At 44.1% G+C, this 24,540-nt stretch overlaps 1 protein-coding gene across 1 annotated transcript in view; it reads right to left on the bottom strand.

Moving 5' to 3' along the window:
• Positions 1-3,417: 3,417 nt before the first annotated feature.
• cntn3b (contactin 3b) overlaps positions 3,418-24,540 on the bottom strand; it is a 33,641-nt gene continuing 12,518 nt past the window's right edge. The window contains exons 4-22 of the mRNA XM_071539965.1: positions 24,006-24,104; positions 20,582-20,785; positions 19,577-19,679; positions 19,021-19,205; positions 18,409-18,545; positions 17,090-17,219; positions 16,281-16,431; positions 13,984-14,111; positions 13,027-13,202; positions 10,788-10,905; positions 9,665-9,823; positions 8,705-8,854; positions 8,103-8,173; positions 7,462-7,696; positions 6,940-7,049; positions 5,323-5,509; positions 4,366-4,478; positions 4,086-4,251; positions 3,418-3,509 (exon numbers count right to left, since the gene is read on the bottom strand). Of these exons, the coding sequence (XP_071396066.1) occupies positions 3,418-3,509; positions 4,086-4,251; positions 4,366-4,478; positions 5,323-5,509; positions 6,940-7,049; positions 7,462-7,696; positions 8,103-8,173; positions 8,705-8,854; positions 9,665-9,823; positions 10,788-10,905; positions 13,027-13,202; positions 13,984-14,111; positions 16,281-16,431; positions 17,090-17,219; positions 18,409-18,545; positions 19,021-19,205; positions 19,577-19,679; positions 20,582-20,785; positions 24,006-24,104 (2,714 nt within the window). The remainder of the gene's footprint in view (positions 3,510-4,085; positions 4,252-4,365; positions 4,479-5,322; positions 5,510-6,939; positions 7,050-7,461; positions 7,697-8,102; positions 8,174-8,704; positions 8,855-9,664; positions 9,824-10,787; positions 10,906-13,026; positions 13,203-13,983; positions 14,112-16,280; positions 16,432-17,089; positions 17,220-18,408; positions 18,546-19,020; positions 19,206-19,576; positions 19,680-20,581; positions 20,786-24,005; positions 24,105-24,540) is intronic.

Raw genomic sequence — 24,540 nt, forward strand, 5'->3', positions numbered from 1 at the left:
TTGACTACAAGACTGCTGACAACCATCAAAACATCAAGTGGCAAAGGCGAACCTCAGCCTATCCTGAATGGAAGACAGGTGAGGGTGGGTGGCATGTGAACAGACTGCTTGCCGGAATAAACATTTTTATTAAGTTATAGTTTTAGAAAAGTCAACACAAATTCACAAAACAATGATTAACATGCACAATTTTAGTATACAAGACAAAACTGTTACTTTTCAATATGAAAATGCCATTCTACATGTCAGTATCTCACAGAGATCATTGATTAATACACCAGTATTAAGGTCGAGGAACACACTATATAAAAGCAATAGGTTGTCTTTGCTGGCCATGTTTAAAAAATATATGCAAGCTATTTACATTGCACCAAGTACACTCCTTTTTAGCAACAACTACCTTATCCACAGTATAAACCAATTTGAACAAGTAGACTTTGTGGATATAAATAGACTTGTGTGTTGTTGTGTTGTGATTAATACATTTAACCATTCTGTCAACCTGGTGGTTACCATCTTGTCCTTCACTTTCTAGCTTGTACTCAGTGGCATTTATCAAAGCACAAGGACAGAAAATTATAGCTTTTTTTTTTCTTATGTGAGCATGGGTAACAAGGAACACCAAGAACTAGAACTATGTAAATAATAGGAGAGCTTTGAGAAACTGCCACACAATTAAGCACTGTAAACTAATTACTTATGAGCTGGCAAATTCAGTGATGCTTTTAGCTTATTTGAATAGTATTAAAAAAAAATGAATGTTACACCACTTGGATCAACTTATGTTCCAATGTACTTTTTTCAAAAGCGCTCTCATCTCTTGGAGAAACAAGTTAATACATCTACAGTGTTGGCTCTACTTTATGAAACAAAGATACTTCTATCAACAGAGCAGGACATCCCTGGAGTGGTTGTGTGTGAGATTTAACTTCAAATGACATTAAACAGCCAGTCAGTTTTCAGGCCAATGGCCAAAATTCAAATTCACCATCTACTCTAGGAAATGCTTGTTAAAACCTGTGGAAAAGCACAGTTCCCAGTTGTAATGGAGCAAATGCAGTCTGCCTTCTAACAAACAAACCAAACCAAAAAAAAAAAAAGAAAACACCATATGAAATGATCTGATAGGGACTGAAGTATCGGAGGACATCTCAAACGTCTCTGCCCGTAACACAACAAACCAAGCGCAATAAGGAACGCGGCCATCAGTCAATCAAGCAGCCGAACTGTGACAGCTGTAATAATGGGGCAGGAAAATCAATATCCCATTGACTGGTCTGCAGCAGCCTAATCAACGGGCGCGGAGCTTTATGAAACCGGCCGAGGAGCAGATAGGACAGCCTGATTATGTCGGCTGGTTGGACTTTTACGAGGCCTCTGGGGTCCGCACACCTGTTCCAACGGCTAAGCGAGGACATCCAGTCACCTTGCATCAACTCCTTGTGCTTTCATTCGACTTTGGGGCTGGGAGGGGGAGGGGAGCGCAAAATACAGACGATGACAGCCGCCGAGCTAACCCCCCCCCCCCCCCTCCCTCGGTATTCGGCAAAGGCACAGTAATGTGTAGCGGTGCGGTTGACTGTATCCTTGAAGATCCCGCGAACATCGTCGGGTCTCCGATAATCACACCTCGGCTCTTAGTTAGGTGACTTTTGACAGAGCCATCCGTGTGATGAAAGAGAGGGAAAAGTGGCTCCCTCAGCAGAGAAGCAATGTTCCTCTGAGTATGGTACAATGGTACATGTCCAATAGGTGGGGGGGTGAGGGGGGGGGGGGGGTTGGAGTTTAAAATGACAGCCCAACCTTTCGCTCCATTTCCAGTCAGGGCTCTTGCGCTGGCATCATTTATTCAGATGCCTTAATAGCCCATAAATTATGCTACGGATGGAATCAAACATTTATTATGCCACAGACCATAAATATTACGACCCAAATTTCCGCCGTATATCTCAATCCGTTGTGGCTTTCCTAAAGCTTTCAACCCCATTTTTGTTGCAGGTGCTCCAGCATTTGTCTCTATGAAAATTTAATCAACATACCCTTTCCATTAATGGGCTCCCCCACTCTGCCACTGAGACTCCTCTCTCTTTGTTCCTTGTCTAATTTCCTAAGAAAAGCAAACAATGACTCTTCTGAAACACAAATGCCTCTTCTAAGACATTTGGAAAGAAAACAAAAGAAAAACAACAACGTGAGTTCTAGTGAAGGCACTAGTATCCTGTAGTCCTTTGTGCACTGGGCCAACTGGTCATCTGGGGTGTAGTACATGTTGTTGTAATATGATATACGTATCTAGAACACAGGTCGTCTAAATGTAGAGGAGGAACAGTACACATGGGATCTGCTTGACATAGTAACACCACACTACTCTATTCTCTGCAATCCTAACATTTCTCTAGACTGAGAAAGCAGAGTATGATAGGCATTTATTATTTAGAGGAGCATGAGATAGAGAACAAAATGCCAAGACCTATCAGCGCACTGCAGAGAGGGTCTTCAGCTGAAGAGCCCGTGGCTCTGTAAGAGGGCTAATATTATTTCAATATGTAGAGATAAGTGGGTTTGAGGCACAGTTGATCAATTTGCTATGCATCCCCCGTCCATTTGAAAAAGCCAGCTAAAAACATTAAGCATGCAATGGGAAGGGTTTTTTTTTTTGCAGCAGGTGGAAAAATCACAAAAATATTCTATGATTCAACAGGGCATCTTGCAAAGTGGGGATATTAGATAATCGAGATATTCTGTGGATGGAATTGCCTTTAATTTAGAGATTCATTTTTGGCCTCCTGAAAGACAATCTGCCATGAATTTAGGCTAACCTTTCTGTTGAGAGTTTGACCTTGAGAAGATAAATCCTTCTGAATACACTTCTGCTTTGCAAAACATTTTCTAACCTCAATATAGGATACAAAAAAACACTGATCACCCAGAAAACTGAATTTACAATTTCATAAAGCAAATGTCTCTGTCACCTACTTTGGTATGTATATGTAAAATGGATTTAAGGCATTAGTATCTTCAAGGATCCTCATCGAACGTAGCTCATGTAGACATCATAACTTCCAAACGGAAGTATATTCATGGGCCAAAACAAAAAAAACACTATAAATGTACCTAGAGCATGGTGGCACTTATGACGCTGGAAGAAATACTGAAAGATATCATGCACACAAATCATCATGTCTCTATCTGACCGTCCTCAAAATAAGCGGCGTGGTCCCTTTAAGAGTTCGATCCGGGCCAAGTCCATTCCGGTCCCCTTCCGTCCCCGGTGTGCCCACTGAAGTCTGGGCCTTCTGCCAGTCCAGCGGAGGGTTAACGGAGGACAGGCTGACTGAAGGGACAGCGGAGGGAGGGCGGGAGGGCGGGAGGGAGGGAGGGAGGGAGGGAGGGCGCTCCAAGGGCTCTGATTAGACATCACCACGAGGAGCGGAGCAGCGCGCTGATGAGGACTGCGGAGAGGCACGACGGGCTGAGGCGGCCCGCTCCCGAGCCCCGCGCTCCCATGCCTGAAACCACAAGCAGCAGAGAGAGAGAGAGGCGTCTTGAAGAACCAAAAATATCCCCACCGATCAACACGAGGAAAAAGACATCGCCTCGCCAAGCCATCCTCTAAATTTCTTGACAAGTTATCATAAATCAAACGGCAACTGTGAATTTTCCCATATCTACATTATTAATGGCTTTCAACAGGAGAGGCCATTAAAGTACACTGAGAAGATAAGGTTTGTATCACATCAAAGAGCAGAGCGGCAAACTGAGCCGCCTTACAATTTCGCACAGCAGGGGGATGGGAGCACAGGACTGCTTTATATGCTGCAGCGCTGTGCAGCCAGTCAACAAGGAATAATAACCCAATGGCAGAGATGGATGACACCGTGCACGCATTTCTAAAAAGGTCGCTTTTCTCGCAGCCGAAATAAGTCTATTACACATGGTTGGGAAGGGATGCAATGGAGCCAAATTAAATGTTCTTTTTCAAATTATTGAATCATCACTAAAGCTTTATCAATGGTCAAAGAGAGCTGACAGAGAGAGAGAGAGAGAGAGAGAGGGAGAGAGAGAGAGAGAAGGGGCAAACTCACTTAATTTATGGATGTGGATGGGTTCGCTGCCCACGCCTTCGCCCCCCTCGCTCTGGGCCTTGATCTGGATGAGATAGTTGTCGTTGGCGGAGAGGCTGAGCTCCGCGGTGGTTTTGTTGGTCAAGATAGTGTTGATGTCGTTGTAGCGATGCCTCTTCAGCAGCACCTGCGCCAGAGGAGGGGCGAGCGCGAGAAATGCATGAACTGATGTAAAAAAAAAAACCCGCTTGTTCTTGTTTTTGAGGAAAGGATCAGAACGTCGCAGTGATGTGGGACCTACCAGATATCCGGTGACCTCTGACTCCGTCTCCATGGCTACGACGGGATCCCAGTGTAGGGTGAGGATGGAGCCAATCATGGTCCATTCTACGTTGCGTGGAGGCTGACCCGGTGCTACAACAGATCCAAAGGTAACAATATCAGCAGACATTTCCCAAGTACAGGGCATTTTGTATTTAGTGTTGTTGTAATAGTAGGCATGCATACACAGCTCCCTGTTTTACAGCTGCGCTAGGCAAGAATTTTATGTAAAAATGCAACCGTCTTATTAGTCTAAAACCATAAATTGGGGCTGCAACAGAGAGGAGCGTCCCATTAGATGCAGCCGATTCACTTTCTTTGCCCAAAATGAAATTCGGCTGTCGGGTATTGTCACTGCTGGAAAATCTTCTCCCCCCACAGGAACTAATGAATTGATACTTAAGAGTATCAATCCGAAACTCCAAATCCAAACTGTCTCCCGTCTTCCGTCCAGAGAAAGCTGGACTCACCAGCATTAGATCTTTTCCTCTCCCGTCCCTTTGGTATGCATTGCTATGAAACATCACAGAGCAGTTTGGTAAACATGAGCGTGCTGTGTGCAGTTTACTGATGTCACGTTGCAGGATTTCTGGGTACTGAAGTCCTTCAATTTCAAACACCCACCTCTGGCTGCTATTGCCAAGTGCAGCTTTAACAATACTTTTTTTTTTTTCCGACACATTTGATCCTTTTAAATACATAAGCTGGCACTTCAGCTAGCTTCCACCCAACACAATGATTTTATTTTTTTTGCTTTTTTTCAAGGTAAATGGAGTGCTCACTTTTTACACCAGTGTCAGATTGAATTTCATGAGCACAACCGACAAGGCTGAAGAAACGCTACAGCGAGCGCGTTGAGGCCTGAATGACGTCATCCAAAAGGTCTGACAAGGTTTACGAACACGGTCTTGTTTAAAAATGATGTCAATGGACTCACGTGGTTTCTTTGTGGTGGTGTTGATGGGTGCCGACTGAGGCCCGGAGCCGGCGGTGTTGAAAGCAGCCACGGCCAGGTAGTACGGCGTGTTCGCGATCAGCCCCGTGACGTTAACCAGTGTGTAGTTTCCAGATATTCTCACTTTGCCAACGGTGTCGGGCTTGGTGTCATCTTCCCAGTACACTACCTGTTAAGCGAGTCACACCCCCCCCCCCGGAGGCGCGGACCACAGACACACAAACAGTCAGATTCCGATACACGTGAAACATAAGATCCTGTAAGTGATGCCTTTGCCGCATCATTGATATGCATATTCCAATCTGAAATGCTGTTTGTATTACAGAAGGGGAAGGTGGGGCGGAGGGGGGGGGGGGGGGGGGCTGATGAATAATAAATCTTTCACTACTGGGTTCTCAATTGCTGATGCACATCCTCTCAACCCCATCCTGTTCATATAAACAGGTCATTAGTGGGCCATACGATAACCAACCCCAGAGGGGAAACCGATGATTTATCGCCTGTTCTGTGGTATGCTATCACAAGTTCAGTTCTTACCATTGTCTCAGCAGGTTGAGCGCTGAAAGTACAGTGGTTATGGTTAAATGCGTGCCTTTCAAACATCCTGTACCTGTACTAACAATGCAACGCTACAGCAAGGCGGGATAGTGTATTCTCCCCAAAAAAAAGATGCACAGCGTTTAATTGCTTTCCTTCAGGGTATAAACTTCCAATTAAGGGCGCAGGTGAAGACGTATTTGATGAAGCAAATGAAGTAATCCAATGCTTGCTTTGGGTCATATTCAATATTCATGTGTCTGGTATTAAGTGACATAAGAGTTAAGTCAATAAATAATTAAACAGAAATGTGAAGTCCACCCTTGGGATACTCCTGCTATTCCATGTACCCGATGCATCTGCAATAAATTATTTTCAGATTTGTTATCAATTAAGACGGTGCATGATGAGGATTGACTATCGCATGACCAAAATTCAATTTAAAGTAATGGAGAGTAATAAGTGATTACATTATTTTGAAACTGGATTGTACTGGCAATTGGCGAGAACATCCAATTGGAGGAGCATCATGAGCTCCGTACATGTGCAGTCTACGGCTCCAGATCCATGCTGACGGCCGCCTATCGAGATTCGGCGGGTTAAATCCACTCCGGGGGCTGTGTTTGGAGAAATGAGCCCTATTCTAAAAGGACAATGTGTCCAGCGCTATGGCAACCGGGGGAGCTTTGTGCCGAGGGGCAGAGGTGACAGATATTGAAAGAGCACTGGGAGAAAATGCAAAGCTCTCTTTGCATTCTTAAAAGGATGAGGGATTTTTTCCCCCCTCTATGGGGCTGCTGTTGGTGCACTGAAGTGGCGAGGTCATTTCATGATATTATTACTCATAAGACAAAACCTCTGTAGGGAGACATGCGAAGATATAGTAGAATATTATAACTTAAAAAAAAAAAAACATGAAATCTAATTTAAAGAACGATGAAAGAGTGATTATGAGCTGATAAACAAACCATAGGGAATAGAACCATTACCATGTTATTTGAAACAACAAAAGAAAAAAGATTTTGCTCTTATTTTGCTCTTATTCAGTGAATCACAACGTACCTCATATCCGAGGACTCTTTCGGGGGTGGAGGGGAGAGCTTCCCAGATCACTTCAATTTGAGCTGCAGACACACTTCTAGCCCTAACCCTCTTAGGAGCCACACTGGGGACTGCAGAAATAGAGCGCTGGTGAGAATCCCAGAGACTCATCCAACACCATCACACACACTAATAGCAATGAGAAGAAGGCACAGAATAGACCTGTAGTTTCACTGAAAAGCTATTTCCACCACTCTCTTTTAATGGGATCTGTGACTGACATAAGGGAAGACTATCTGCCCGGCAAATTCAATTAACAGGATACCTCCCTGACAGCGCGGTGTGGTAAGTGTCTACTAGGATTTCCTGTAATCTACCGCCGCAATAACTAATATCAAGTTGACACTCCCAGCTTGAGAGGGGAGGGAAAAAGCAGTGCTGGAGAAAAAAAACTTATTTCATCATTACTATTCAAGGTCGTACTTGTAAGGGGAGAGATTATGGCTTATTTAAGCGTTACTCTCCGTGTTGCCTTTACTGTACCTTCCTCCGCCGAGTACACGGCGCCGATAGAGCTGAAGGGCCCCTCCCCTCGGTTGTTGTACGCCCCCACTTTCACGTCGAACGGCGCGAAGGGCGGGATGGTGTCGTTGCGGAAGGCGTAGCGCGACACCCCCGGCGTGGAGATCACCGCGCGCGTCCAGGTGACGCTGCCCACCGGCCTGAAGGCGATGATGTAGCCGAAGCCCTCCCCGTTCTGCAGCTCCTCCGGCACAGGCTGGGAGCAAAACACAAAACTATAGTGATATTAAAACGCATACAGACGAGGACACAGACGGGCCCGTCTCTGCGCCAAACGCGTTAGCCAAACGAGCCTGTACACGAGGCCCGCCGCGATTAGACACAGCCGCTCTCGCTCCATCACCACCCAGGACCGCTCCGGCATCACCTTTCGCCTGCGCGGGTATGTAATTGTGGATGAAGTGTAGACGTCTTCAGAGGAAATACTCTGTATCCCTGACTGGAATCCCATTTGGAGGGAGAAATGGCACTTGGAGGCTAAGCCAGAGGGGAGGTGTCTCGCTCTAATGCGGGTCATAAAATTGCTCCATTCAATTCTGCACAATTAAGCAAAACCATTACTCGGCGATGGAGAGAACAGTAAAATGTGACAGATGACTTACCTCCCATGTTATCACTAATTCAGACTTTGTGCCGCCTCCACCTCCGACATCAGTGGGAGCTGTATCGGGAACTGAGAGGTAAAGCCCAGAGGGGAGCAATTAGAACACAGTTTACAAAGCTCAGCGACAAGCCTACACTGTACTTGTAGCCTTATGACAAGGCTGCATGCAGCAAATATTGTTTTCTATTTTACAGGCCACAAATCCCTCACCCTGTGCAAATAAACTAACATTCGCGGCAACTTACTGATATCGCCCAAATGTCACCATGCGTTCACAGCAAGCCAAGACCTGTCTGGTAAAATATTTTGCAAATGGCATTTCGACTCAACCCACTCCATTCCCGTTCCCACTCGACTATCTGTGCATTGCAGTGCGATGGCACCGCCGATACTGCAAGTGGAGGAGCGCTCGTGCACATCCTCATGTGTGTATGTGGCATCCTTAAGTAAATGGAGCATCACATTTAATCTGTCAAATCAGCAAATGGTTCAAGCAGCTTTTAATGTCAGATGCCTAGCGTCCTTGTGTGGGAGTGTGTGTGTGTAGGGGTGTGTGTGTGTGTGTGTTTTCTTTTATTGCAGTGAGAGAGTTTCACGTACTGGCATCCTCCGTCCTGGTCTTGGCAGAGGCGGGGCTGGGCTCTCCCATGCCGACAGCGTTGCGAGCCACCACCCTGAACTCATACTCCACCCAGGCATTCAGACCCACCACTGTGGCTGTCAGCATGTTACCGTTTACCACCTCAGGCACTGCAAAGTGGAAATTGGACCCTTAGAAAGTGCGGTCGTCACAAAACAGGACCCGCATCGTAAAAAAGAAAGCACCACATGCACCACGTAAGATTTTTTTCATCGAAGGGTTATCAAATTACCATGTTGCCTGATGAATAGGGAATACATTCTAATTTTAAAGCTGCACCAGGCAAAATTTGTATGCAAAAACACACCCATCCTATCAGCCTAATTAACAAAGTGGGGCTGCTGTAGAGAAGAGCGTCCCATCCCCCTAATGAGACGCTGCACAGTCGCCTTAATTGCCCAAAATGAAATTCTGGTATGGACACTTCTCCACCCAAAGGAAGTGACGCATTGAAACTTCTAAACAGCGGTGAGCAGCTCTTTGTCCAGACAAAGCTGGACACACCAACGTTAGGTCTTTTCCTCTCTCGTCCTTTTGGTTTTCTTTTGTATAAAGCATCACAGATCGGTCGGGTTGGTAAACATGAGCATGGTGTGTGCATTTTACTGATGTCACACTGCATGATTTCTGGGTATTGAAGTTCCTAAATTTCAACCAGCCACCTCGCTGCTATTCGGGACCACCAAAGTTGCCCAGTGCAGCTTTACAATGTTTTTACTGCTCAACAATGGAGGAACGGTGCTACAGGCAAGACATTTCAACCATGTAGGCTAATAAGCCTTGTTCTCGAACCAGAAAAGCAAATGACAAAGCAGTATTATTACAAGAGACCAATTATATATAGGTCCAAAATCACCAAACCTCTCCTTTAATGCCCTGTTACTATTTACGTTCATGCTTACTCCAGCAGGTGAGGGTACCTGTGTCAACAGCTTGCCAGCCCACAGTAAAGGGAGTTCGGGCCTGGATGATGTAACCGGTGATGGGGCTGCCGTTGTCCCTGCCGGGAGTCCAGGAAAGCTGGGCTGTGCTGTCTGTGATCTCCTCCACCGTTACCTTGTCCGGAGGACCGGGGGGACCTAACTCAATCAGACAATAAGCAGAGTGAGCTTCCTGTCTCACGTCATGCCTCATCCTCTTGCTGTATCCGTCCATCCCTAGACACCTCCCCCTTATCAGATTCTACTTCTGCCCCTTGGTACGCATCAAGGCCATCACACCTCCTATAATTAAGGCCTAAGTCCTTGGTCTGTGCGTGCAGGGACCTTTAGTTTTATGTGTGAGATGCGTGGGGCTAAGAAGTGATTACTGAACGTGGGACTGGCAACACTGGAAGGAGATATTGGATGGGAAAGAGGGTGGAATTGGGCTTGAGGGGAAGGGGCACCAGAGGAAAGAAAGAAAAGAGGGGGGGCAATAGAGAGAGAGAGAGAGGCAAGTGTTTATGAATGTTACATGTAGTGGCATTACCGCGTTGTTGTTGTTAGCTCTACTGTTCCATTATTCAGATGCTTTCCATGGTATTTTGCCGATGTGTAAATGAGCCAATTATAGCCATTTTCTGTGATAAACATTGCCTTCCCTAAGCACCTGGGACAGCTATTACAGTTTGTTAAGGGCATGAATACCAATGTAAATCACCAGAGATAAGCCACCATGGTGTGCTAGATACACCAAACACATATCAACTAAGCTGCCTTTGCTGTGGCTGAAGTCACACATGTACCAACGTCTTCAATGTGTGCCATTTTTAAATTTCAGCAGCGCGAATATGACGAAAACAGAACCTGACACAACTGTCACTAAGGTAGCATCCATTATTCTTTACCGCACCATTATATTTACAGGATGCCTCAGGGTCTTTTTCACAGAACATGTATATGTAGATCTCTCCATGTCAAACTTCCCAAGCATACCTTCAGCAGTCTGACTACTCCTACAGAGGCTTTAATGTCACATTATAATATCTGAATATACTGTATTCATGCACTAGCTAATATGAACGTATGAGTGCATACCCATAAAATCACTTGGTTCTCTTACCTTTGACAACCAAAATAGCAGAGGTAGACAGGCTCTCCACGTCGGTGTCAATAACACAGACATACTTCCCTCCATGGTTCAGCTGGATGTTACGAATCATCAGATCCCCTGATATACTCTGGTAGGGCATAATATCATAGATAAAATAAGGTCAATACAAACAATGGAACAGCGCCATTACCTAAGCAACATAGTTTCATCTTCATCATCTTCGACCAGTATTTTCTGCTTTCGGCTGTGGAATATCTAACATTTATAACACTTTATCACGCCGTCCCCAAGCCGCTGATTTTTGTGTCACTTGAAAGCCAACAGATATGCCAGATGTACTCTGAACAAACATTGCTATTGGCTGTCCTTCAGGCACCCCCCCCCCCCCCCCCCCCGCACCCCCCACCCCCACCCCCCACCCCCCACCGACCTGCTACCAGCTACACACAGGACCCGCAAAACAAACATACTCTAGTTAATTGGCAAGACGATCCTAATTATTCTGTAATTACATAAGCCCAAGCGAGATAGGAGTATAACTCCCAGTCTAAAGAGCAAATATTATTCTACATGAGCTGTATGCACTTGAATGCCATGGGGGAAAGAAAGCAGAGAATCACAACAAATAATAAGACGTTGTTAACTTTGTCGTCTGTGTATGTGCGCCACAGTTATGTGTGGCTTCACGGAGGAGAATTTCAAAATGACGTACTGTATGCAGAGGGAAGAGGTAATTTATGGCGGTGCAATAACGCACATGCCACCCAGACCCTATCATTCTCCTGAAGCAGCTATATTGTCTCATTTTCACTCTGCATGGGAAGCCACATCCTAAACGTTACCTCTTGAAGTGGCCTGTCACAAAGCATGTCAGCCTGCGAAATGGAGTGTGTTAGTTTGGAGACGAGTCAACTGGGGGCGAGCCAGGTAAGACTCACTGCAGTCATGGCAGATTTCATCATCCCCAGCGGCCGGTGACCATAGCTCAGCTCTATAGAAACTGGCCATGAATGTCTGTGGATCTCCACCTCTCTGAGGCACTGACAAAGCAGAGCAAAGCTGAATGGCACTTATATGTGGCCATGGGCTAAGGACTGCCTCTCTCTTTTCCCTTTTCCTCTCCCTTTCATCTCCTTTACCCTGACAGCGTATATGCTCAGGTCACCGCGTTTGCTTCTCTCTCCAATGGCAGCCACCAGCTGGCTGCGCCGAGAGCTAGCGGTCGAGAGCAAGGCGTCCTGCCTTGGCAGGCAGGAAGTGATGAGGCAGATTTGCTTTAATTATGTTAATTAATTCATCAGAAGCTGTTGAGCAAGGGGCTGGTAATCTCTCTGGGCAGGGGAAACAGATTCTGTGAAAACTATATCTCATTATATGCCTATCCACATATTTCAATGTCATTTGTAATTGCCATTTGCATCCATGCAGCTATGAACTTAGCATGATCACATCATGGTGAGGGGAGCTCAGTTATGATGTTAGCCTTAACCATGGATGGCAGAGCGATCAGACTACTGACCTTGGATGATAAATGGCACTATAAAAACACAAAAAGGCAGTGTAAAGTAATTTGGTACAGACAAGCTCTGAACAATTGACTTTGCCCTTCATCAAAAGGAACAAATATTCAACAAAGAGTTGTCACTTATCATTATTTCAAGGCATAAGGATTTCAAATGAACATTTACTTGTGCCAGGCCTGCCCTTGGTTAATGCCAGCCAACTCATTACTTAATTATTTCGGGGCACAAGACTCATAAATAGGTATGCAAATTCAATTATAGCAGAGGAAAACGATAAGAAAATGTTCTCCCTTGAGGTGAGGAAATTAGAAGTTGAAGGGATGAAAAGTATAAAGACTTTATTAATGTGGCCCCTCTCTCTGCCTGAAATGGCATTTCACCAATAGATTTTCAGAAATGTAACACATGGCAGCTCTCACAGCCAATTCCACAGGTAAGTATCCCGATTATTGACCTCATAGTGCCATTCATTGAGGCTTTTACAGGATATGAATGGAGGAATGTAACCGATTCTTAATAGATATCTCTATCGTTCTGATATTCCATACACCAGTGACCATGAGGAAACTTTTCAACTGGGCAAGTCTTGGCATAACTTTCTCTGCTTGGGTGTTATTGGTGTCTAATAAGCCCTCAGCAGGGCAGCGGAGCATATCACACAGTATGTCCCAATTAATCCCAGAATAGCCGGAGAGTAGTTGAGTTTAATGCTCGAGATGACTCACCCCGCCCACTCTCTCAAAATGATCGCCGTCCCGCTGGAAGTCGATGAGCTGGCCGTTGAACGCCCAGGAGAAAGAGACATCCAGAGCTGGATCGCAGGCAATCTGGCAGGGCAACACGATGCTCTCGCCAACAATAATCTCCATGTTAGTGGGCCTCAGGGTGATTCTGGTGGGCTCTGGCCAGACAACAGACGACAGTGTACGCATGTTAATGCCTCTGCCACGGGAACCTTTAACACCACCGTGACCGCCGCGACCGCCATCTTGCTCCCATTCATGACTAAACCGAGCTCCGCCGGCCACGGGCGCGCGTGCCTTTCCTGATTTTAATAAGCGCTTACATTCCATGGCCGTTCATTAACAACATTTAATGACATCTCCGGTTCACACTTTGTGTCTTCCGTGGTCAATTGGGGAGAAAATGTTTGAAGCAGGATTACGGAGATGGGAGCGCGTTCCCCGTTTGTGGCTGTGGTGAATCGGAGGCTGCGGAGTATGCTAGCCTAGTCGAGGAAAGGTCACGGTAATTAAATTCTACGACATTAAATGGTTCAGCTGTCGGTGTATGACAGGAAAAGAAGCTAATGAGAAAAATAAGTGCGGTAGCTACACACACACGCAGCGGATTCAACTGGAGGACTACATTAACCTGTTATGTTGCCATATCTGTAAATGATAACCTTTCACTAAATTAAGGATAATGTTTTGTTGTTTGCTTAAACGCTATTTAGTATAATGCATACGAGTTACTTTGATTTGAAAATCACCTCGCATAACGTTACACATGCACCGTATCGAAGCTACCTCTTAACAATAGGCTCAGGAAAAGAGTCGGAAGTGCAGAGAGAGTCACGACGAACGGTTGACCTTTAACTTGGAAGAGCCGAGAGGCAATAAAGGCTAATTCATTTTGAGGGCGTTGCTGAGGGAGAGGAGCAGGATATTGTACAGGCTCACCGGTGATAATCAGCATCCCGGTTGTGCTCGCCGTCCCAAACTGATTCTTAGCGATGCACGTGTAGCTGGCTGCATCCCGCCTGGTTACATTGGCAATCTTCAGCGTCCCGTTGGGAAGCAGGGTAATCCTGAGGGAGGCAAAGCAGCTTTTCACTGTTTTGACTAAGGTGGAGTGGGTACAGTTAAGACTGAAGGGCTGCAGTTCAGTCAAAGAGGAAGACTGCTCTACTGAAGACAAATGCATGCAAAGGAAGCAATCATAGACAGACAGACAGATAGATAGATAGTTTCATATGTCACTCCAAAACAACCCACACATGATATGTTTCCAACCTGCTGATAGCTGATATTTTGTGCTGATATTCAGCATCTGTAAATTTGACCATTTTCATGCCCAGAAAATACAAGTATTCAGTGTTTCCCCCAGAATTGTATTCTAGTTAGGGTGGAAAAGCCTCTGAATCAGCATTTAGACCGCCATGGGACACTAAAACTCTCCACTGAGGCTCAGACTAATGAAATTCTTTTTAGGGTGAGCAGCTCTTTAAAGCAGGGTGACCCACTCCACCTATTCAGTGGTAGGGGAAACTCTGGGATACATTACTGCCTTTAAATGAAGAATGAACTTACAAAGAACCTTATTGAACAATTAAACAGATTAATAAAACGTAGTTTACTGACTGTTTTTATGTAGCTGTGGTCAGGAGGAACCTCCATTATATCAGAGGTGGACGACACTGACTGGCTGATATCTGATATTTAATAAAAGCCCAATATCGGCCCAATACATCAGTCTAACCTTAATATGATTTAGTACATTACTGCACAAGCAAGAGCAGTTGTGAAACCCAGTGTTGGAAAAAAACACACAAATAAGTGATCAAGAGGATTAAAAACAATACCTTACATCATTAGAACAATTGAATAGAACAAGCCAACAATTATGTATGTGTGTTTATATATTAGAATGAATGTAATGATGATCCAATTTTAATGGGATGTAATCACTAATGTGATCGATTATCAAATGCTCATACTTGTAAATTGCCATCCTCTGTTGAGAACAATGCATCTGGCTTGGCATGTTCATACGGACACAGTGTTAAGCTAACATGTATACACAATTTCCCAACCAACATACTGTAGTCCACCTTGAAGAACTACGTGGGCTTCACATTCAGTGGATCCATTGTTACGCCGTGTGCCTAAATGTCAGCCAGCTTGGGAATTTGCATTTCTACCAGTTTCTATAGCTGTAGATGCAACTGCTCATCTGAATCCGACAAAGGAGCCTCAGCACTGTATTGACAAGATGCTCGGCTCGCATTGTTCTGTTTCAGATCTCCTTTTGAATAAGCAGCATGGGAGCGATTCAAACAGCACAAAGTTACACATTTCTTCAGTGCATTGGGATGCCTGTGTTTGGGTTGTTCCTATTCAGTCCCTCCCGCCTGGTGTGTGTGCTGAGAATTTTCGATGCGCAACCGGCTTGCAGGAGAGTTTAGTCACCATCTTGGCTTTTTTTTGTCCCTGATGGAAAAGTCTGGTGACGGATTGATCAAATTTGTCATGTCTTGCCGCTGAGGCCTTTGCTTTTAGACTTTTCCACCTTTAACTGGGTCTTTAGCGATGCCGGAAATCTTTTGAGTGACATAACGTTGGGAATTCACCTGTTTCTGTATTTCATTGGAAAACAGACAGAGAAGAACAGCACACCAAATTAAGCACTGTTTTATGGCACTTTACATAATTAAGTGATGCTTAAGGTCTGCTCAAGGTCTGAATCGTGTCATATGTGTGCAATTTTGCTCTGGTTTAGTGATCCACCTCTGCTCTTCAATTTAAAACAATGCTTTCTCTAAAATATGAAGGCTGCGCAGCTTCAGTGATTGCCTGCATCACATTCTGTGTGTATATCATGATAAAGTAGAACCCCATTACTTCTGACTATTGCAGGTACATGTGCTTTAGCTTTACTTTTCAAATCCCCCCTATAAATAAATGCCATTTGACAGACAGACATTATTCAACAGCCACTCCATTTGGTAATCTTTTATCATCTACAATGTTTTATGCATACTGTGTTGATACTTCCAGGCAGCATCTTCATTCCTCACCCCACGCTATTTGCACATGAGGGAAGGCATGCTGTATGTTAGCCATGTGCAATTTTCCTAGTGGGTGCTTTGCTCTCATTCTCTTCATTAGCTTTTCCTCCTATGCGTCTGCACACAAGTCCACGCGCATTGAATGTGAATGAAAGCTGCTAGGAATATTCACTCAGACTTTTATCCTACCTCTCAGTTCTCTGCAGGATCTCATTGCCTTTCTTCCACAGGCTAATTGCTGGGGGTGAGGCCTGGGGCTTGCACTCAAGAGTGACTTCGCTGCCTGAGCGAGCTTTTAAGAAGGCCCTTAACGGACTCTTGGAGAAACTCGGAGGTGAAGCTGTGTGCGAGGGGGTAGAGAAACACAACAGATTAAAAAAACATAGGCGACTTGAACCTTTACAGATCATCTGTGCTGTATTGGGAGTGACTCTCCCTCGGTCCCCAGCGAGAGCCGCTCGAAATCTCAGCTGACTCTCAGCACAAATGCCTACTGGGCTTAAGGCTATGAACACAATACACACACACACACACACACACATACACACAGACCCAACCCCCACCCAGCCTCCGACCCGCAGGCTCCGATGGGTGTCTACACTAGACTTTGTCTGCCATCATCACATTTTGTCAGCCATCATTTGGACCCCCAAGTGTCATCGCATATCAAGACAGAATTGAATTTCTCATCGAGCCAGTCAGATAGAAGTCATCAAAGCTCGGCAAATAAATCAATACACCATCTACATGAGAAAGCCCGCGCAATGCCACAAAGAAATGCGTTTGTAGTATCCAAATCAATATGATGAAACGATTGAAAGTAAAATGAGACACTCCATCAGATTCATATTTTTGCTGGCAGAGCCCATAGTGACATCAAATGAGTCTGCAGACTGATTGCTGAGGAGAGCTATAGCAGGCTGGTGGTTTTATCTAAGGAGATGATCAAACGCACGGACAGATAAGGAGGATAAAAGCAGGGAGGAAGGCAATCTTACCTAACACCATTAGTTCGGCGCTGGAATAAATAATGCCATGTTTGTTTTCCGCCACACACTGATACATCCCGGCATCTGACAGGTTTAACGCAGCTATAGAGAGGGCCCCATTTTCGATTTGTATCCGTCCCTGCAGAGGAGAGAGAGGCAGTTCTGCATATCCAGTGCTAGGCCAGTCTATGTCCAAAGGCACAGGGGCAATTACTGGTACACCATGAAGGGATGAGGACAGCGGGAGAGGAGAAATAGAAAAAAGGCCTTTATAGCCGTGTGTTGTTCCATGTACGATCAGATTGGGATGGGGGAAGGGATGAGGAGGCAGTGGCAAAAAAAAACAAAAACTGCTGACCAGCAACATAGACACAAACAAAAAAAGCAATAGCAGCAGTAGCACATTAATAAGTCATTTATTTGCTGTGGCTACTCAGTTGGAAAAGCCACGAGGACAGGTCTGCTGATGTCTTAGGAGTGAATTTTAACCCGATCAGCTGTTCAGAGATCCTGAACGCAGCATACCACAATACTGGGATGCTAATTTGATCTGTCAGTGGGAGTGGCTTTGCAGGTTGCATTCGACACTGTGGATGCACATGAGGAGGTGGGGCTTAGTGGGAAAAATACATTAGTTAGGTACAAACCTGCCCTCCATACATAGATACCATGTAAACACTGTGAGCCAAATCTTAACATCTATTTTGGATTTTATAGCCTGTCGTATAGTAACAGCCATGTCAGCATTGGCATATTTTACTCTCTCTCTCTTTAAGAATTAATAACTATAAAGCTAACACTGAGAGGAACATGATCAACAAGTCACAGAGCTGAGTAACCAGGGAATTGATTCCAGCCGTTCAAAGCTTCCCAGTTCTCTATAACTATTATTTGAAAGACTACAGGAAAAATGTCTCAAAAACGATGCTTGGAGGATGGTTAGATCCATCGTTGGGGTCAATGTTAAGCTCTGAATTAATTTTATAGATTTTTTTCTGTTTATTTTCAATGAATGTTCCATAGTTAGTACTTGCTAGCTAGCTGTTAACCCATCAAAGCAATGCAACATTTTAAAAGGCAATACCAAAGCAGCAAAAAATACATAAACTCTGTAGCTGCAGGCTAACACATAGATGCAATTGAAGCCTCTCATGCCGCCCACAATCAGTCAGGATGGAGCGAACCATCAGCTAAGTTGTTGGCTATGTGAACACAGGGAAACAGGGATAGAGAGAGACTGGTAGCAACTCAAGCTTTAGTTGTACTAAGCAAGTACCCATACAGCCCATGTGTATCCATATTATGAACAGTCTAACAGGTCTCCATACCTCAGCCATTACATTCTCTCCATTCTTCAGCCAGCTGTAGGATGGCTTAGGCTTTCCATTGGCCTTACACTCCCAGAGGAGGTTTTCCTCAATGGACAGAGCGGTGTCAGTCACTGTCTGGAGCCAGTGAGGTTTTGCTGTGAATAAATGAAAGGATCGCTTTTACAAAGACAATTGCATTTTAAATCTGCAAGCACTGGATTCCTAGTGATATCAGGAATCATACAGCCAGACAGCATGGCAGCAGCCTTACAATACATCATGGCAGTTCGAACTCAACAATTGCATTATCAGCGTAATGAGAAATATGGCTTGGTAAACAGTAATATCAACGTTATTCTCACCAGAGATGGAAAACCTCAATACTGACTGGAAATGAATTATTGAGAGCCTCTAAAATTCACTATTTTCACCTTTACAGTCTAAATGAACACCACGTCATTTCACACCAACACATTATAGACAGCTATAGGTTTTCTGTCCAACAAGTGACATTGGAGCTGCTGGTCACATGCATGTTTCCTTTACAAATGTGGATATCTGTTACAGAAACACATGAGAGAGAGAGTCTCTACGGATTCTCTCTCATGCAATTTGAAATGGTTCACTTACCATGGAAAGAAATGCGACCCCGTGCAGCGTTTTTGCCTCGGCTATTCTCCGCCACACATTCATAGGTCCCTGTGTCTTCCTGCTGGAAATTAGGGATTTCAAGGACGGCATTGGAGTTCTTCATTTTGACTTTGCTGGGGAAAGGGACTCCGCTGGTTCTCCTCCAGCTTATTTCTGGGACAGGGCTGCAACAGAGGAACAAAAAGTCCCCATGATGACAACTGTCAATCCCAGTGATCAAAATGCGATAAAGCATGCAGAGGAGTCTATGAAGCAAAAGCCTTTTGAATTATTGTTCCCGACAAATCGGGGCTATCATCCATTTTCACTCAGATTTCACTAGCTGGGAAAAGAACTTTGATTTCTGTTTCCATGTGTTTTTTATACTGTAGTCCTTGCTCTCCTATGGATTGATGATACTGTGATTAGTAATGCTACTGCATGTTCGCGCATCAAACAGGTTGCACCTTCCCATCCTCAAAGCGTCTTGAGTAGCACTAATTCATGCATAAATGTGCCTGCAGCTGGTGCCACATTCACACTGAGACTGACTTACTTTCCCAGAGCAAAGCATTCCAGTTTCACCACTGATCCCTTCGCAGCTGGAACCGAATCAGGGAAATGAACTTCTATTTTGGGTTCATATTCACCCATTACTCCTACAAAAGGGAGACAATAGAAGAACAGCCTTTTACATCAATGATTAATGGCATATATTCCTCACACCCTGGATCAAAGACAAAGCAATAACACAGGGAGCCAGCAAACACAACACAAAGGTCTTTGTGTCTGTGTGTGTGTGTGTGTGTGTGTGTGTGTGTGTGTGTGTGTGTGTGCGCGCGCGCGCGGAGCAGAAGTGACCACTGAAAGGTTGGTATAAGGGAGAGAATCGGAAGTGGTTTATAAAAGATTCAGAGAACACACCAGGGGAAAGGCGTGCTTGGTAGAGATTTATCACCTGTGGCAATGTGACTTCGTTTCAGACTGTATTTCATATTCACAAAGACTTCTCTTTTGAGAGACAGTACTATGCCCTTTACTATTACCAATTACAACCCCACAGTCTGACAGTAATAGCTGATTTGGGGGCATGCACATGTTTTCAGATTAAAGGTCACTAAAGACTTCTAAAAGCTGTGATAAGTGATGACATCTACACTCAGTGTAAAAAATGTTCTCTACCCCTTTAACAACAATCCATGTCTCAGTGATTTGAATGATTCTGTGAAATTTTTATGTAAATAAATCTGCAGTCCATTCTACTGCTCTTTGTCCCTGATTGATATAACACAAGTGATTCTGCCTGCGCTCAGTTGAAAGCTTTAACATTTATTGTTGTAAACACCCGGTGTCGGGTCTTTACAAGAAATCCTCTGGCACTCAGGAAGTGATGCATTTTACTTTTCCAGCAGTGGTTTGTTTGGAATCAATAGAAGAGGAACTGGGTAGTTAGCATGAGCATTGATAGCCACCATGGCTGAGCAGACAAAGAAAAACTCCAACTTCATCAACAGAAAATCCAAGGAAAAAGACATCCCAGTACTGGACACACTGTTTTTACCATCATTTCTGAGGACCAGCGGTGTGGGAGAGCTGAGGACCTTCTCCCTAGTGATAGTGTTGTTGACCACACAGGTGTAGTTTCCCACATCTGATGTCTCCACTTTGGCGATGTACAGACTCCCAGTCTCTTGGGAGACAAACCGACGAGTGTCTTGTTGGACAAAGTATGGATATTCATTGAAGATCCACGCAAAAGTCAGCTCTAGGATGGAGAGAAACACAATTAAATTCAGTGCGGTGGTGGTCCACATTCATTCCTCTTTCTAAGCCCGACCAATTCCACACATATTAGATACATCAGCCTCTATGGCTGCGAAATGGTTGAACAGAATGAAACATACCCCACTGCGGGCATATAATGTTAGCATATCACACAATTTCCCTTCCCTTATCTCAGTTTTCTTCGGAAGAGATACCAAGACATGGGAAATGTAATAGCTATCGGTGCAAAAGAAAAAGCGGACCTAAGGAAAGGGAGCGAAACAAAACGGATTACAGCGCCTCACTGGCCCTCCCCTGACACATGGCCTCCATTCCCCGGGTCCCTGAGTGACTTGGTACATGGATGGATGGATGGACGGATGGACAGACGGATGTACGGACGAATGGATGAATGGATAGATGGATGGATGAATGGATGGATGGATGGGTGGACAGAGGTAGGGACAGGTGGGTGTGGGGGCGTCCTCAAGATCTGACTCATTCATGCCATGCCCCTTCTCAAGCAGCAGGTCTAATTTAAGAAAGGAGAGGCCTGCCAAGATGCATTACTGTGTCATTTCGAGAAGAGCACACTGCGCAGAATTGCAGAAGCGAGGAGATGCTCTGTGTAATCTACCACTTTGGAGGTGAGGGCTTCCAAGTCAAAAGGTGTATGCAATGACTGTCAATCATATCCGGTCCCCCGAGGAAGCGAGCCTCCGGGCTTTGGATGGGATTGAGTCTCGGAGGTGGGTGCAGCGATGCAGACACAAACTCCTTCTGATTAAGCAAGCAGGAGCAGGGTATCCCTGACTCTGAGCTATGTGGCCGTAATGAGCAGTGATAGCATTTGTCAAGCAAATGTAAGTCAAGGGGAGGACGGCAAATACAGTGCAACAACCTCACTTATTGTTGAACACAATGGCTTTTATGCAACAGAAAAAGCTACTAATGTGCCATGGCTGTGACACAAGAAAGGAAACATCTCGTAATTGAGCCCTCCAGAGTAAACAAATATTTATGATGGAGCACAAAAGTAATGCAATCACTTTAGCTTGCGACAATATTTCATTTGTGGCCATGTCTATGTAATGTGATAACTAATGTGCTAGTGGAGGCAAAGTCTATTGCAGGCTTCAAAGCCAGTGAGGCGGAATGAAGACCTGCAGGGATGCCTTATAGTTGTTAGATAATGAAGGTTCATTGGAGTTCAAGGTTATGTACAACACCCATGCATCAAAATGCAAAAGGAGGAGAGAGAGGGGGGAAAGGGAGAAAGAGAGACAAAGAGAGAGAGGAGAGAGAGAGAGCATGTTGAGCTCTGCCTTACTTTCATTCACTTCTGAGAATGTGAGAAAACACAATAGCTCTACGGTAACAGCAGCCAACCACGTATAAGCTTATGCCAGAATGGAAAGCTGTCAAACTGTATTTCACACAAGGTACTCTGACCCATTATCCCATAGACCAGCTGTACAATGCACTGCGCTACAAACTGTACTCTTGTGAAGAGAATTGGCCATCCCAGTGTGCAAGCTACTGTATCACCAGGGTGACAAGCTTTGCAGCAGCCATTGTCCATGTTCTCAGTTTCCTGTAGATACACACAGAGAGGTGGGGCCAAGCAGAGAGAACACACCAGCAGCGTACACCTTAGTCTCCCACTTGTAGACTCCCGTTCAAACCATGTATTTTTAGCTTGTCAGTGACTGAAATCTAAAGATCTATTTTGGATTTTTGTTGGCCTGTCATGATGCCAGCTATTGTCTATCTTAGCTGTCTACAGATTGTATAATGGTGAAAAAAATATCACTTTGTGATAATAAAAGAACATAATAATAAACATGGGCAAGAAATACCTGCTGCAATGCAAGACTCTATATATGTTGTATCTCTAAGTATGTTGAGTAGATGATATGCAATTCTAAACTACATTTGGACTTATTAGAACATCCTTCCATGTGGATAACATATGCATAAAAAGAAAGCAAATATGAGTAACCCTTTATATTACAGGCCATTAATTATGTAGTAAATGGAAATAACTAAGTAATATCCAAGTAAAAAAGATGTAATAACTAGTTATAGCATTAGAATGACTGGTAATTACTGAGTAATATACAATATACAATAAAAAAATATAGGCCTGTTCTGGTGTTTTTGTTGTTTTCTGTTGTTATTTGTGTTTGTTACTATAGAGTATGTGTGTACACCTATGTGAATATTGTACACAGTCAGTACTGGTATGTCTTTTCTAAAATATATAATGTATTATTGTATGTATTCTACATTATGAGCAAATGAAAACCTAATGAAAAAACATTGATTGTTTCTGCACAGATGTCGTCACTTTCTGTAATGACTCTGTGGAAGAGAAATCAATGCAGTCAGTGCTTTTCTTCCTTTTTCAACTAGTTTATCCTTCATGGCAGCACCTTTTTAAGTTTTCAAAAGTGTGTGGTAGTGCCAATCTAATACAACTACTGCTAAAAGCACCTTTTTTTCACTTGTATATTACTCAGTAATTACCAGTCATTCTAATTCAATAATTAGTGATTACATCTAGTTTACCTGGATATTACTTAAGGGTTAGCCAAATATGCAGTATAACCACCAAATTATTATTCCAAAAAGTAGTAAGTAAGATAGAGATAGAGATAGATATAATATATGTTTAAGTAAGACTGGTAAGTCATGCACAAAGCAAAAATCCAAAAAGTTTCTCCCTGTGTTACTTCTCTTGGGGTAGAGTGCAACTAAGGTCTGAATTCCTTTATGTTCAGCATTCCAATTAGCTGGGAAAAGTTGAAATTGATTACCTAATCCAGGATTCACACCACATCCAGGACCACATTGCCTTACCAGTGGGTTAAGACTCCAATTTGAGGAATATATTGCTCGAATGAGGCAAAGAATCAAAATCAAAAATGAAGGGGGAAAAAAAAACAACCAAGCAGGGATTTGCTTAGTAGCTTTCTGTATGAAATAAGGAAATGATTACTAAAACCATGTTTACACATAAATGGCTATAAAAACAAGATTAGCTTTGTGAGTAAGGAGGTAATCCTTTATCAAAGGTTGCCATGGGAAACAGATTGGAGGTTCTTCAGGCAGAGTATGAGTCATGTATTAATAAGAGATGGTGAGTAGATGATTTACACGTGTTAAACTCACGCTTGGTATGATGCAAAACCATGAGAGCAGACATGTGGTGAACTTACCTCCAGAATGCATAGGTGGCCCACATAACAAAACCACTCCTTGGCCCTCACGGACGTTGACAGCACTCCTCACTGTTTGGGTTTTGAAGTTATCAAGGTCTGAAGAATCAAATAAGATCTCGCATCAGACAGAAAGCTCAAAGAATGTAAGATCATATCAGATATCAGGCATCTAAAATGAAATTAAAAAAAAAGATTCTCATTAATTTCTTTGATAAGTAGAGTTCAAAATCTATATCTAGGGGACATAACTTTTCCTAAACTTGCTTGTTTTTGATGTTACATTTTGAGCTGTGGGACTTTAGTAGGGCATCATTGATTGCCTTGGGACACCTCCTGACAGCCTCCAAAGCTTTCAAAGCCATCTGGGGTGCTGATGAAATAGATGGCCCTCACTTGGTGACGTTTACCCTGCAACACAACACTTTTGTGCAAGTAAGAGATTAGGCTGAAACGGGATAAAATGAAGAAGGGCGGGGGGGGGGAACGCTTTCCGCGGACTGAACAAACACGGGGGAGCGTGCGTGACAAATGA

Source organism: Centroberyx affinis, unplaced genomic scaffold (assembly GCF_046629955.1).
Source record: "Centroberyx affinis isolate AG114_WGS23_722 - 3 ecotype Tasmania unplaced genomic scaffold, CSIRO-AGI_Caff_v1 ptg000209l_1, whole genome shotgun sequence".
Taxonomy (NCBI): Eukaryota; Metazoa; Chordata; class Actinopteri; order Beryciformes; family Berycidae; genus Centroberyx; species Centroberyx affinis.